At 41.3% G+C, this 14,450-nt stretch overlaps 1 protein-coding gene across 2 annotated transcripts in view; it reads right to left on the bottom strand.

Moving 5' to 3' along the window:
* The window catches only part of L2hgdh (L-2-hydroxyglutarate dehydrogenase), a 30,320-nt gene extending 15,908 nt beyond the window's left edge, over positions 1-14,412 (bottom strand). Inside the window, exons 1-5 of one of the 2 annotated variants that reach the window (XM_035444871.1) lie at positions 14,190-14,412; positions 10,445-10,560; positions 9,695-9,846; positions 2,435-2,566; positions 201-363 (exon numbers count right to left, since the gene is read on the bottom strand). In XM_035444871.1, coding sequence (XP_035300762.1) covers positions 201-363; positions 2,435-2,566; positions 9,695-9,846; positions 10,445-10,560; positions 14,190-14,329 — 703 coding nt within the window. In that variant the 5' untranslated portion in view covers positions 14,330-14,412. The remainder of the gene's footprint in view (positions 1-200; positions 364-2,434; positions 2,567-9,694; positions 9,847-10,444; positions 10,561-14,189) is intronic. The other variant, XM_027418161.2, reaches the window with a different exon arrangement.
* Between the last annotated feature and the right edge of the window lie 38 nt (positions 14,413-14,450).

Raw genomic sequence — 14,450 nt, 5'->3', positions numbered from 1 at the left:
CTATGAGCACACAAACGTCTAGGAACTGTGGGTCTGCTCTGTCCACTCCCACCCATGTTCCTTCTGCACTCCCCTCTGACTCTGTGCCCTACTGTAGCCTGGCTCCTGGGAGTCTCCTACAAGCACCACCCAGACAAAAAACAATCCTTTTTCCTTTTTAATCAATAAAAATATTTTATAGAGAAGACGGGATAGCTTACCATCCTTACTTCTGGAAGGGCTTTCTTTAGCTATTTCAATATCTTTTACCTCAAAATCTTTCAAGATAGAACCACCTGCATCTTGGAAATCCTGGGCAAATGACAAAGCTACCTGTTGGTAGTCCACAATCCCAGTATACGGACAATCAATAGCCATTAGACCCTAGGACAAAAGTAGAAAAATGTCAAATAATACACTCAATAATTGTAGAGAGCTGCGTGGAGCCACACCTTAAAGATGGCGCTGGCTTCCGCCCTCCGAGATCCCGAAAGCGAGCGCTCTCTGAGAAAAACGACTCCATATATGGCTAAGGCCAGACTCAATGCGATGATCGTAAGCTGCTTGCGTATTCGTGGACCTATGGACGGTGCCCACATGGCAATCCAGGGTTGGTGGTCCATGCCTACTTAAGGGCTGGGAGAGGCTTGTCGGGAGAGAGAGATCGCTGTTAACAAGGTCCTGAATAAACTGCTTGCAAGAAGAGCTCCGGTGTTGCGTCATCCTTGCTGGTCGCGACAAAGAATCAGTAGTTTTTTGGTTTGGTTTGTTTTTTTGTTGTTTTGTTTTTTGTTTTTGTTTTTGTTTTTTGAGACAGGGTTTCTCTGTGTAGCTATGGAGCCCATCCTGGCAGTTGCTCTGCAGACCAGGCTGGCCTCAAACTCACAGAGATCCCAGAGATCCTCCTGCCTCTGCCACCCGGAGTGCTGGGATTAAAGGGGTGGGCCACCAAAGCCCCGGCTAAGAATCAGTAGTTTGTTCAAAGCTTTTGTTGTTGTTTTTGTTTTTTTTCCAGACAGGGTTTCTTTGTGTAACAGCCTTGCCTGTACTGGAACTCACTTTGAAGACCAGGTTGGTCTTGAACTCACTGAGATCCACCTGCCTCTGCCTCCTTAGTGCTGGGATTAAAGGTGTGTGCCACCACTACCCAGCTGCAAAGTTTTATTTTTGTTTGGAATTTTATACTTGTTTATTTTGATAAACACATTATCCTTGCTTAACAAAAACCTTGTTGTGGAAAATTCCTCTACATTATGTGAAGATATTTCAATGTTATTGGTTTATAAAAAGCTAAACGGCTCATAGCTAGGCAGTATTTCTGGTGCAGAGAGAACGATGGGAAGAAGGATCCAGTTTCCAGGAGTTGACAGTCAGATGCAGCATGGGAATTGCAAAGTAAAGGCAACTGAGCCACGTAAAAGAAGATAGATTAAAAGAAATGGGTTAATTTAAGTTAAAAGAGCTAGTTAGAAACAAGCCTGAGCTATTGGCTGAGCTTTCATAGTAAATAAGAAGTTTCCATGTGGTTATTAGAGAGCTGGCAGATAGGATACAAAAATCTGCCTATAAAATCTGACAGTATTTAAAACAGTAACAGAAAGGTCTGCTCTTGTTAAATGCCTAAATTTGGTCATGAATATATATGTAGTATTACATATATATTAAACACACACACACACACACACACACACACACACACACACACACACACACACACACGCATAGTCTACTAGAGGGGAGAAATAATACTAGCTAAATAAAGCCGAGGGTTTATTTAGCTGTTCTCAAGCTCTAAAATGGAATTATTTCTACACCATGCCCAAACCTGTAGAGATCAAAAGGTCTTTTTTTGTCTTTTCAAATAAATTGTTAAATTTTAAAGTTTTTTTTTCATTAGCAGATAAAATCATTATGTTAAACTAGTATGCCTTTTTGAAGTTTACAAATTATTTTATTCTCAAAGGCAATCCGTGCCAGTGAAATTCTAATATATTAAACATATTAAATCCACATAAAGCTATGAAATATTTGAATTGGGGAACATTTTGATTTTTCTGAAGTTTTGGATTAGGCATGTCCAACTGGTAAAGCCTGTGAAAACATCCCCAACCCCTAGCCTACTGAATTTTCAGTAAGCTATATTCAGTTTGTACAACATACCCACAGAAGTGACTTTAGTGAGAACAAAGACCACATATCTGAGGACACAGAGCAACTGGAACTCTACATGACTGAGAGAATAAACCAAGGTACTTTGGAAAACTTTTTGGCAGTATCTGCCAAAGCTGAACAGAAACACATAAACTGCAACCTAACAATATCTCTTTGACTGTATACCCATTAGCAATATTAACTTTTTTACTAAAACATGTATTCTAGAATGTTCATTCATAGCATCATGATTTGGAATAGCTCGTGGAAACTACCACGTGCACCAGACTGGTCAATCACTCACCCTGCAATATGGTTCCTTCTTTTTTATCTCCTCCTGCTGGATCAGTCTCAAGCCTTGGACTCCATTCTGTAGACCTCTCTCATACAAGGCCTGAAGTCTGGGAATTTCTTCTTGTTCAACAGCTACTATTAGCTTCAGAAAAATGACAAAATGCATGCATAGAGTTAAACTATTACCAGCTGTAAAATACATAAAGTCAATGAAAGAATTACAAATTATTGCGTCTCAAACAAGGTTAGCATAAAGCATTTTTCTGCCGTAAATCTACTACTCCCTTTGTTCATTATTTTATTTCTTTCCTTCACCAAGAAGAAAAGGTCTTGAGAAAATAGCATTAAAACTAATCTCCCTAAACGTGAAAAGCAGCCTCAGCTTCCATTTCTTGTTGACAGTTGCAATATACAACTCTTATCATTGTCACTCCCTCTATCCCAGCAACAAGAGAAGTACATGTTTACAGCTTGCTTTTGTTGCTTTTAAGATGTATTTTATGGGCATGGGTGTTTTGCCTGCATGTTTGCACTGCACCATTTTGTGTGCCATGTCCATGGAGGGCAGCGAGGGTCATGGATCCCCTGGAACTGGAGTGACAGGTGCTTCTGAGCTGCCATGTGGGCACTGGGAATTGAACCTGAATTCTTTGCAAGAGTGTCAGTGCTCTTAACTGCTGATTCATGTCTCTAATCCCCTTGACATCTTTCAAAGCAAGTACCCTTCTTATTTCTACAAAGAAATGTAAAATGCTAGTTCATAAAAAAAGACAGTCAGAAATCAGTATAAGGGGGGCACCATGCTCAACAAACTATTCTTTTGATGTCTTGACAGAAATTACACAGTCTTTACTAATGCAGAGGGAAGAATTACATTTAATCAACTTTCTTTAGAACTCTTTTCTTATATGTTTCTGAGACAGGTATCTGAAACTGAGTTTCTTCTCATTTCACAGCAAGGCAAAACACAGATACACATTCACAGGTATATTAGCATGCACAAGTCACTACCTCATACCAGAGAATCAACAGAGTTCCCTGAGGTAAAACTTTTGGTCAAGGTACAAAGGCTACGTAAGTCAATGAATGATTAATGTTTTAAACAAAAATGAGTCAAAGGACTCCATCAAGAAAGTAAGAGGACAAATCACAGCCCGGGAGTATTTGTAAATCGTAAAGCAGATAAAGACTTGCCACCTCGACCTCTTTCAACCCAATGCAGACTGTGACTTTCTACTTTTTTTTTCACTTAACATTCTCTCAAGGCATTTTCTCATATTACTAGAAAAAACTATAATTCATCTTTAACGACAATAATGAGGTTTCAGACTTAAAATGTGGAGAGAGGGTATCACGGCCAACTTTAAAGAAATAAGACTCATAAAGGGTAGTATGAACAACTAACTATGCCAAAAAAAAGTAGACCATCTAGATGCTCAAATTGTTAGGAAGATACTTCTGAAAAATGACTCACAAAAAAAAAAAAAAAAAAAAAAAAAAACAAAACTAGATTGAACCATGACAAGTAAAGCAAATAAAAACTTCCAACAAAGGTCAGGTGTGGTGGGGCACACCTTTGATCCCAGCACTTGGGAGTAGAGGCAGGAGGATCTCTGTAAGTTCAAGGCCAACCTGGTTTACATAGCAAGCTCCAGGACAGCCAAGGCTACATACCTGCCTGGAAAAATAAAACTAAGATAATTGAAACAACTTCCCACAAAGAAAAGGCCAGACAAAACAGCCTTTACTCATGAAGGTTGCCACATATTTAAGAAAGAATCAGCCAGGCGTTGGTGGCGCATGCCTTTAATCCCAGCACTCAGGAGGCAGAGGCAGGCGGATATCTGTGTGTTCGAGGCCAGCCTGGTCTCTAGAGTGAGTGCCAGGATAGGCTCCAAAGCTACACAGAGAAACCCTGTCTCGAAAAACCAAAACCAAACAAACAAACAAACAAAAACAAAACAAACCCAGGGGCTGGTGAGATATCTCAGTTGGAAAAGGCACTGGCCACCAAGTCCAACCTTCTCGGTTTGGTTCCTGGGACCTATATGGTGGAATGAAAGAATGCTTCCCACAGGTTATCCTCTAATTTTTATATGCATATCACAGTATATAAGCAGAAGTATATGGTGCACACACACAACACACACTAAATAAATGTAAAAATCAAATAAAAGACATCCAAACTAAAACAAAACAAAACAAAACAAAACAAAACAAAAACTAATCTAGTTGTAGATAACAAGATCCTGCAGTCTAAGAAACATGCACACACAAAAACCCGGAACACATGACATTAAAAATAATTCATAAAAGCATCAATAAAAATAAAATAATGAGGAAAAATTTAACAAGAGGTAGCAAGACTTTGGTGGTGGTGGTGGAGCACGCCTTTAATCCCAGCAATCAGGAGGCAGAGGCAGGCGGATCTCTGAGTTCAAGGCCAGCCTGGTTTACAGAGTGAGTTCCAGGATAGCCAGGGACACACAGAGAAATCCTGATTCAGAAAAAACAAACAAACAAAAAACCTCTGAAATCTATAAAACAGCTAAAAGAAGTTAAATAAGCAAATAAAAGAAGATATAGTCACAGATTGAAAGAGTTAATATTGTCAAGCCGGAAATATCTGGGGCTGGGAAGATAGCCCAGCATTTCAAAGCACTTGCTGCACTTGCAGAGGACCAGAGGGTTCCCAGCATCCACATAAGGCAGCTCACCTCTGCTCTAACTCCAGCTCCAGGGATTCAATGCCCTTGTCTTGCTTCCATGGGCACACACACGCACGCACACACGCAAATAATACAAATTTAAAAAAATTTTAAAGATGGTATTGTTCTCAAAATTGTTCTACATATTGACACAATCTCTAGCATAATCCCAGCTGCTCTTTAGGAGAGATTAACAAACTGTCCTAAAAATTCATTTGGAAATTCAAGGATCCCCAAATGGCCAAAGCAATCTTGAAAAAATACACATTAAAGTTAGGGGGCTTACATCCTGTATGTAGGGATAGACATACACACTAGTGGGTGATACGAGAATCTGTATTTATGTCCAAATGATTTTATAGACGGGTGTCAAAACAATTCCTATAGAAGGAAGATACTCTCCAACACTCTCCAACAAAAGATGGTGAGACGCACAGAAATCTACATACAAAGGAACAAAGTTGAATCCTAACACACACCAGATACTTATTAAATTCCAAAGTGCTCACAGATTTAAATATAAGCAATGAAAAATACAGACACTCTTAGAAAAATGAAGAAGCCAATCTTTATGAACTGGTACCAGCTGGTCATTTCTTAGATATGATCCTGAAAGTGTAAGTTGTTGGAACCTTGCCATTATGCTGACAAGGATGGACACGCATATCGGCATTCAGGCAGATACTTAGGCAGCTCAAAGGGCCCTGTGTTGCGTGGCCACGTAATGGCTGCGTAAGGACTCAGCACACATGTGCAAGTTTCCACTTTTAAGCGAGCACCTCCACATGCTCTCTCTCTATATTTGCCCCCCCCATCTCTCTCCCTTCTCTGCTTCTACCCCCCTTTTCTCCCTTCATCCCTTCCTCCAATAACTCCACATGTGAGTCTCATGGTTTGTTTTCATCTACTCGTGACTGAAGCATGGTTTCCTGTTCCATCTACTCTACTCTTAACTTAAGCAAAAGAACGACACAAGTAACAAAAGAAAACCCTAGATCTTGTCAAAATTCAAACCCTTGGAACTTCAAAGGATATCATCAAGAAGGCAATGGGGAAGCCTACAAAATAGGACAAAACACTCGGAATCACATAGGTAAATAACACTCCTCCCCTTCCTGATTTGTCTTCTGAGATTTCAGTTACTCACAGCCAAACACAGTACAAAAATATTAGATGAAAAAAAAGTTCCTGGGATGTGCACTAACACTTTACTTTGTTTCCCATATCCATGTTGCATACGCCACACACTCATTAGTCATTCTGTAGTCACCTACGATACCAGATTGACTGACATGGTATCATCATGCCTGTGTTCAAGTAACCCTTATTTCATTTAACAGTGGCCCCAAAATACAAGAGTCACGATGCTGGCAAGTGCTTCATGACATCACAAGGAGGATAAGTACAGCACAATAAGGTATTCTGAGAAAGACAAACTGATCAAATTAACATAACTCTTAGTAGATCATTCTGCTAAAGTTTTTCATTTAATAAAGTCGTTGTTGCTAGCTTCTTATATGCCTAATTTTATGTTAAACTGTACTGTCGGTATGCATGGACAAGAAATACAAAAGTACAGAAAGGGATAGAATAAAAGGAAAGACCAAAAGTAATGTTATCTAAGGCTTCAGACATTCATGGGAAGTCTTTGAACACATTAGAGAGGATTAATATATATTGAAATCATGAATTATACAAAACACTATCATTCAACAGTAAAACAACAATCACACAATTTTAAAATGAGTAAAAGACTGAATATACATCTCTCTAAAGAAACTATTTAAATGACCAATAAGGCCTTTAAAAGATGTTCAAACAGGTACAGCAATTCCCCTTCTGGGTGCATGTCCAAAAGAAAGGAAATCAAGATACCTAAAGAGATTAATGGCATCTTATGTTCTTTGCAACATCATTCACAAGTAGCAAAGATAGAAAAGCAACTTAAGTGTCCAGCAACAGATGAATAAAGAAAATGTGGTATGTAGGCTGTGCATGTACAAAGTGAAAGAACTAAATTCATTAAAGGGGCCACTTAAATGGTGGTTACCAGTGGCTGGAAGTAAGTGAGGGCTGGACAGATGTCAGTCAGAGGCTATCAAGTTTCAATAAATAAAATCGGAAGAATATGTTCAGAAGATCCATTGTAAACATGTGACTATAGGAATTATAATGTGTTGTGTTCTTGGAGACTATTAAGAGAACAGATTTTAAAAAAAGAAAGAACAGATTTTATTTATTTATTTATTTATTTATTTATTTATTTATTTTTGATTTTTCGAGACAGGGTTTCTCTGTGGCTTTGGAGGCCGTTCTGCAACTAGCTCTTGAAGACCAGGCTGGTCTCAAACTCACATAGATCCACCTGCCTCTGCCTCCCGAGTGCTGGGATTAAAGGTGTGCGCCACCATGGCCCAGCTTCTTTTCTTTTCTTTCTTTCTTTTTTCTTTTTCTTTTGAGAACAGATTTTAAAATAGCAAGTGTGTGAGGTAATGCATATGGCAGTCAGTTAAGTATTGTCATTGCAAAATGGCTGTCCTGTGTATTCATGCTGTCACATACATATTCACATGTATATGTTGGACATAATATGTACAATTTTTGCCAATTAAAAATAAACTTAAAGCCGGTGGTGGTGTTGGTGCACACCTTTAATCCCAGCACTCAGGAGACAGAGGCAGGCGGATCTCTGGAGTTCGAGACCAGCCTGGTCTACAAGAGCTAGTTCCAGGACAGCTTCCAAAGCCGCAGAGAAACCCTGTCTTGAAAAACAAAAAACAAAAAAATTAAATAAATAAACTTAAGTGAGTTGGGGAGATGGCTTCATGGGTAATGTACTTGCTGGGCAAGTATAAGGATTTACATTTGTCTCTCTAGCACCCATGTAAAAACTGGTTTGGTGGTGTAAGCCTATAATGTCAGCACTAGGGAGGAACAAACAGGAAAATGAGATATCCCTGGCTCTCTCTCACTGGCCACACACACTAACCAATCAGTGAGTTCCAGGTTCAATAACAGACCCTGTCTCAAAGGATAGGGTGAAGTATGATTAAAAAAAAAATAACTCATGTTGACCTCTGGCCTCCATATGTACACAGTGTACACACACACACACTCTCTCTCTCTCTCTCTCTCTCTCTCTCTCTCACACACACACACACACTCTCTCTCTCTCTCTCTCTCTCACACACACACACACACACACACACACACACACACACACACACAAAGAAAAGGTTCTCTGTCTGATTAGTCATCGTAATGAAGTAAGCCAGCTATACTGTTATAAAGCTATAGTTCCACTTGGGAGGCTGAGGCAAGAGACTTAAAAGTTCAAGGCTGGCCTAAACTACATTATGAGACACTGTCTCGATACAAAACTAAACCAAAAAAAAATTTCAATAAGGTAGTACTTCATATCTATCAGAATGGCTAAAATAAAAACAGAAAATAACAAGTGTTGATAGCAATATAAGAAACATATAAGGATATGGGAGCCTCATTAATTACCAGTGAAAATGCAACGATAACATCTGGAAAAGAGTTTGACAGTCCCTTCAAATACTAAAGATGGAGTTCCCACAGGACCCAGAAAATTCTACTTCTCGGAATATTCCACTGAGATATGAGAATGGGCTTCCATAGAAGTTATACATAAATATCTACAACAACAAAAAAGCAGAAACAACTCAAATGCATATCAACTGATAAGCACCTAAACGAAATGAGGCATACCTACATAATGGAGTCAGTCATAAAAAGGAGTAAAGTACTAATTAATGCTACAACATGAATAACCTCTGAAAACATTATGGTGTGTATTTTTTTTAAATGGCATAGAATACAAAAGTTCTGACCTAATTCTATTTATATGTGTCAGTGAGGAGGCCTCAGAAATCTATGGGGCCTCCTGTAGTAGATCAGCACTTATCCCTAGCATAGGAATGGACTTTGGGAGCCCATTCCCCATAGAAGGATACTAGACACATGGGGGAGGGCCTAGGCCCTATCCCAAAGGATATTACAGACTCTGAAGATCCCCCATGGAAGGCCTCGCCCTCCCTGGGGAATAGAAAGGGTAAGAGATAGGTAGGGAGTTAGTGGGGGGGGGGGCAAGGGAGGAGGGGAGGGAGAGGGAACTGGGATTGACATGTAAAACAATCTTGTTTCCAATTTAAATAAAAAAAAATGGAGAGAAAAAAAGATATGTATAAACTGGGAGGTGGTGGCTCATGCCTTTAATCCCAGCACTTGGGAGGCAGAGGCAAGTGGAGCTCTGTGAGTTTGAAGCTAGCCTGGTCTACAGAGCAAGTTCCAGGACAGACTCCAAAGCTACAGAGAAACCCTGTCTCAAAATAAATAAACAAATAAATAAAAACAAAAACAACTTATGTTTTAATTACATAGAGTCAGCTGTCACATCACTTTTGTTATTCCTTAGACTATATTAAATTACATAGATACAAGAGCAGGAAAAAAATCACATCCCTTTAAAATTTTCAACATTAAACCTAAGAAAACACTAGTTATAAACAAGCCAACGCCCTAGTAAAATGCTGTACCTTGCCACATTGCCTGTAGGGAATTCTCTTGAGGTTACAGTATTCATAGATGAGGGCTGCGCCTTCTATACACAATTTAGCTTTCAGAGATTCAGGTTTATAGTAAATTCCACTATGTATGACACCACTGTTCCGTCCAGTCTGGTGAAGAGCTATAAAACAAGAGAGACGAGTAAGAAAAGTAAATGATTCACACAAAACCTAAGAGGTGAAGAACAATTAATTATAAGGGTAGCTATCAGAGGCCAGATCATTCAAAAATTCTGCCTAGATTCATTCCTTTATTGGCAACTTCCTATAGCAGCTATCCCTGGCGTCAATACCAAGTCATTCCTGCCCATCTCTGATTTCAACTTAAGCTTTGTTTAAACACCAAGATTCTGCACATGCTCCAAGGCCTTTCTGTCTTTTTGGAGGAAAGTGGGGTTGTTTGTATCAATAGGGACAATCCTAGAAGCTGATGGAGAATAAGCACAAACCTGGGGAGAACTATGTTGTTCCCTGGGATACCCGTGTACTCAAGCTCCAGCAGCACATTTAGAGTGTGCCCTTGTGTGGTCTTTAGTCTCCCCACACCCTATCTTCTTCCTGCCATCTAATAACCCCTCAAATCAGCCACCTCCATGCAAGCCCTTGTCCCAGACTTTCCTTTCACAATAACCCAAAACGAGACACTAACATCAACATTTTTCATGACTAATTCAGCCTGACAAAATAAGCAGGTTCCCAGCAAGCTGATAGTATGCATACCTAAATCTTTCTCCTTTTCCACAACACCAATCGAAAGTCCGGGGTATTTCAGGATGAGTGTTCTGGCAGATGCAAGCCCCACGATTCCGCCACCGATGATGACTATATCAAATGAGCTTTAAGAAAAATCAAGCTTTAAGAATTTATGTTTACAGACCTCACCAAACTTCACTTCATAATTTTTATTAATGAGAAATTAAAGTACAAATTTGTAATAACATGTTATTTATATACCATATGTAACAAATATCATATTACATGTCATATATTGTTTATATTATATATAATATGCCATATATGTGATATGTGATAAGATTATATATATATATATATATATATCACATTTCATGATAAAATCAGTGGTAAGGGTTCTGTACTACACTTATATAAGATTCTCAAAATGACAAAATTTTCTGATGGAGAATAGAGTAATTGCCAAGAGTTAGGAAGAATGGAGAGGCAGGGTGTAACTAGAGCGAGAGATGTAACAAATCTTGTGATGGGACATCTTAATTACTTATTTATTGACAATGAACAGTTGATTGTGCATACAGAACATACATGTACAGACTGTTAACACCACAGCTGCCATATGGTGCCAAAGCACGGCAAGGCTACAGCAGGCCCAGTTGCTCATTGCCATATAGGGCAGCAATACCAACACCTAAGAGAAAACTTGGAAGTCATCTAACAAAGCAGAAAATTTGGGAGTGTTCTCTATACACCAAAGAAATGTTCACTTAAGCAAATATAAAACACACACACACACACACACACACACACAAGAATAGTCCTGATATTCTGTATCAGACAGAATCTAAGAAAGAAGGAATCCAGGAGTTGAACTTGATTTCTATTTTAATGTTGTATCACAGGTTGAGACAAGTACATCCAGACTTCACAGGATGGACCCTCTATTCCCTCCTGTTCTCTAAAGGCCACTTTAGGTGATGCTGATCCTACTCAGTGCCCACCTGATGGAGTCAATGTTCTCACCTCTCTCAAGACAACCTCTGCTAGGGGCTCCTGTTTCATTGGAGCCCACATGCATGCCATTCAACTCCTAACAGAGCTCACCCTACATTGAAGTGCAACTCAAAGGGGGGTCTTAATTTGGGGCTCTTCACCACAGACAAGCTTTTCATCAGCATCTAAGGAGCTTGGTGGCCTGTTGGGGGCTCAGGGCCTTATCCAGGGGCCTCAGGATGCTGGAGATGCTAGGATCTTCCCTTGGGCTTGTCTTTTCTGTCAGTGGGCTCATCTGTCTGGGAAGCTGCAACTGCGTTTTCCTTTTGGCCTGAAGTTAGTTCATCTCCTCATTGGGGCTTCCTTTACCTTACAGGCTCTTTGCCCTCCCAGACAGAATCAGATGTTGACACTCTGCTGGGACTAGAGTCTCTGAATGACTCTTCTGGCCATTACACCTTCCTCAGCTTAGCCTCAACCATGATGGGGCATTTATCATTTATCATGGGCTTCTGCAGGGCAAGGAGGGGGATCAGAGGAACTGTGGGTAGAAATGAAGAGGGAGTGATGAGGGTGGGAGCCCACTACATGAGACAAATGCTGGGTGCCCTGTGAGAGGATAGGTTGTAGCCACGGTTCCTCTCTCCAGAGATGGTGTAACAGGCCCTCAAACCTTAGCACACTGACACCATTTGGAAGCACCATTCTGACCTGAGAACCCAGCATTCAGGCCCCCAAACCTGCCAATATGGGAATGAAGACCTAATCCATCCAAGACCTAGTCCACAGTTCCAGGATTCGGGAAAGTTCCTAAATACACCAACCTTGCCTTTTTGGCTTCTGTAGTTTCACTTGTCACTGACGGTTCCTGTTAACCAAAGTGTGGTTTTTGTGCACAAAAGACAAAGAACAGTGAGGCTCAGGGCTGCAAGATTTGGGCAAGTTCCCCATGAAGTTGGTGCTGGGCCAATACAGACTTTCTATTCAGTTTTAAGAGTACCCATGTGTGTTCTCTGGTGGAATGACTTCACAACAATAGCACTGCTAGTGTTTCATCACTTGTCTTCAAAGGGACACCTTGGGAATTCATGATGTTCAGGGCAAACAGCCCTGCAATGGAAAATGTCGTTATCTTTTCCTTATTTGCAGTTTAAGCCATATCCCTCCATAAGGTGAAGCACAGACATCTGGCCACTAACAGAAGATTAATTCAGCCTTTTAAGATTGAATGATCACAACTAGCTGAACTTGTTGTTAATTGACCTCTAACTCTATAGAGATATTGTTGGGAACTTGCTGCTTGACCCCAAATCTAGAAGCATTGTTGGCATTCTTATAATAGATGTTGATCTGGCTGATACCTGCTGTCCAGACCAATTGGCACTCATTTCTTATAGGTGTCACTGTTGACCATTACAGAGGCCAGCACTTGGCAAAGACTGTTCATTCATTTTGTTTCCAGTGCAGGAATTGTAGCTCAATGGCTGGCTGAGCTGTGGAGAGCCATCAGGGTTCATCTTTTTTGGTGGTCCTTAGGAGGAGATGACTGACAGCTGGGTCCTGTCATCTTGGTGGGCACCTGTGCCCAGGTCCACAATGGAACATTTCTATGCCGAAATTAAGAGGATTACACAAAATCTGATTAAATTGTAGTGAGCTACACACAGAACACACAAAGTACATATAAAATTGATGAACAACATATATGCACTGTATCAATATTAATTTTCTGGCTTTGCTGTTGTACTATCCTAACTCTGAGAAGAACGGTGGGGAAGGGGGAAGCCAACATAAAACCATTTTGTAATTTTTGCAACTTTATATGGATCTACAATTCTTCCAAAAGTATAAGAATTCTCAGGGCTAGGAAAAATGGTTAATTGGTAAAATGCTTGCTGTGCACACATAAGGATCCGAGTTTGTATCCCAAGCACCTTTATGTAAAAGCATGGTTTCCACACGTCTGTAACCTTGGGGTGGGATAGGGAGACAGGCAGATCCCTGAGCTTGCCGGCCAGCCAATCTCAGAAGATGGAGCAGTTGGGGTGGCACCCACCTTTAATTCCAGCACTTGGAAGGCAGGGGCAGGCTGATCTCTGAGAGTTAGAGGCCAGCCTGATCTACATGGGGAATTAACATGACAGCCAGGGCTACATAGGAAACCTTGTTTCAACACCATTTAACAGCTTAGTCCTTAGATTAAAATTTAATTTGGGGCTTAAAAATACTGTTGTGGCATTGTCCCTCTCCAGTAGTGTCTTTCCACACCTTTGTCAGTTCACGGCAGGCATCTGAGTTGCTTCTCCAGGGCGGGGGCGGAGGGGGGTGGGGGAGGGGAGAAGACACGGGACAACTCTAATATTTGCAAGGAACTGACCTACTGAAGCCCAGTTCTGGATCTTCCATGCAGCACAGGGAATACTACCTAAGAATCGGCATATTTATTTACAGTGTGCTAGGTCCCCTAATCCTCACAATGACCACCTAGGGGCCAGACTAGGATCCTATTCACCCTTCTGCCTTTAAAGTGTTAAGAAATGGAGAGGAGGGGTGTGTTTCAGAGCCAGATTCGCCACTGACCTCCACACAACACTGCCTTTCCTCCTGCCCACAAAGGCTGCGGATGAACCCTGCAGGTCAGCAGCAGCTCCTGGAGTCCGAGACTAGACCACAGAATCAGGACTTCATCGCCAGGGACAGAGACGTCGAGTCGGGGCACAGGTCCAGTTGGAGACACCTCAGAGAGAGCAGCCAGCGCAGGCCACCGCCACTCACTCACCTGGTGCTGGAGCTGCGGCCACCCCCGCACAGCAGCCCTGGTCCCGCGGACGCCCGCTCTCTCGCCCGGAGGAAGCCCCTAGCAAAGTGGCATCGGGCCCGACCGCAGGCACCACCCATGTAACGCAGGGTGGGCCACATGGCCTGCGCAGCCTCCCCTTCCTCAACCCCTGCAGCAGCAGCAGCCCGAAGGACTCTACGGGTGAAGCTCGCCGCTCTCCAGCCCCGCCCCCAAACGACGGCCAATGAAATGCTCGCCTTT

The sequence above is a fragment of the Cricetulus griseus genome, chromosome 5 (genome assembly GCF_003668045.3).
Source record: "Cricetulus griseus strain 17A/GY chromosome 5, alternate assembly CriGri-PICRH-1.0, whole genome shotgun sequence".
Lineage (NCBI taxonomy): Eukaryota > Metazoa > Chordata > Mammalia > Rodentia > Cricetidae > Cricetulus > Cricetulus griseus.
Note: the sequence above shows the minus strand (reverse complement) of the source record. Positions and strands in the feature narration are given on the sequence as shown.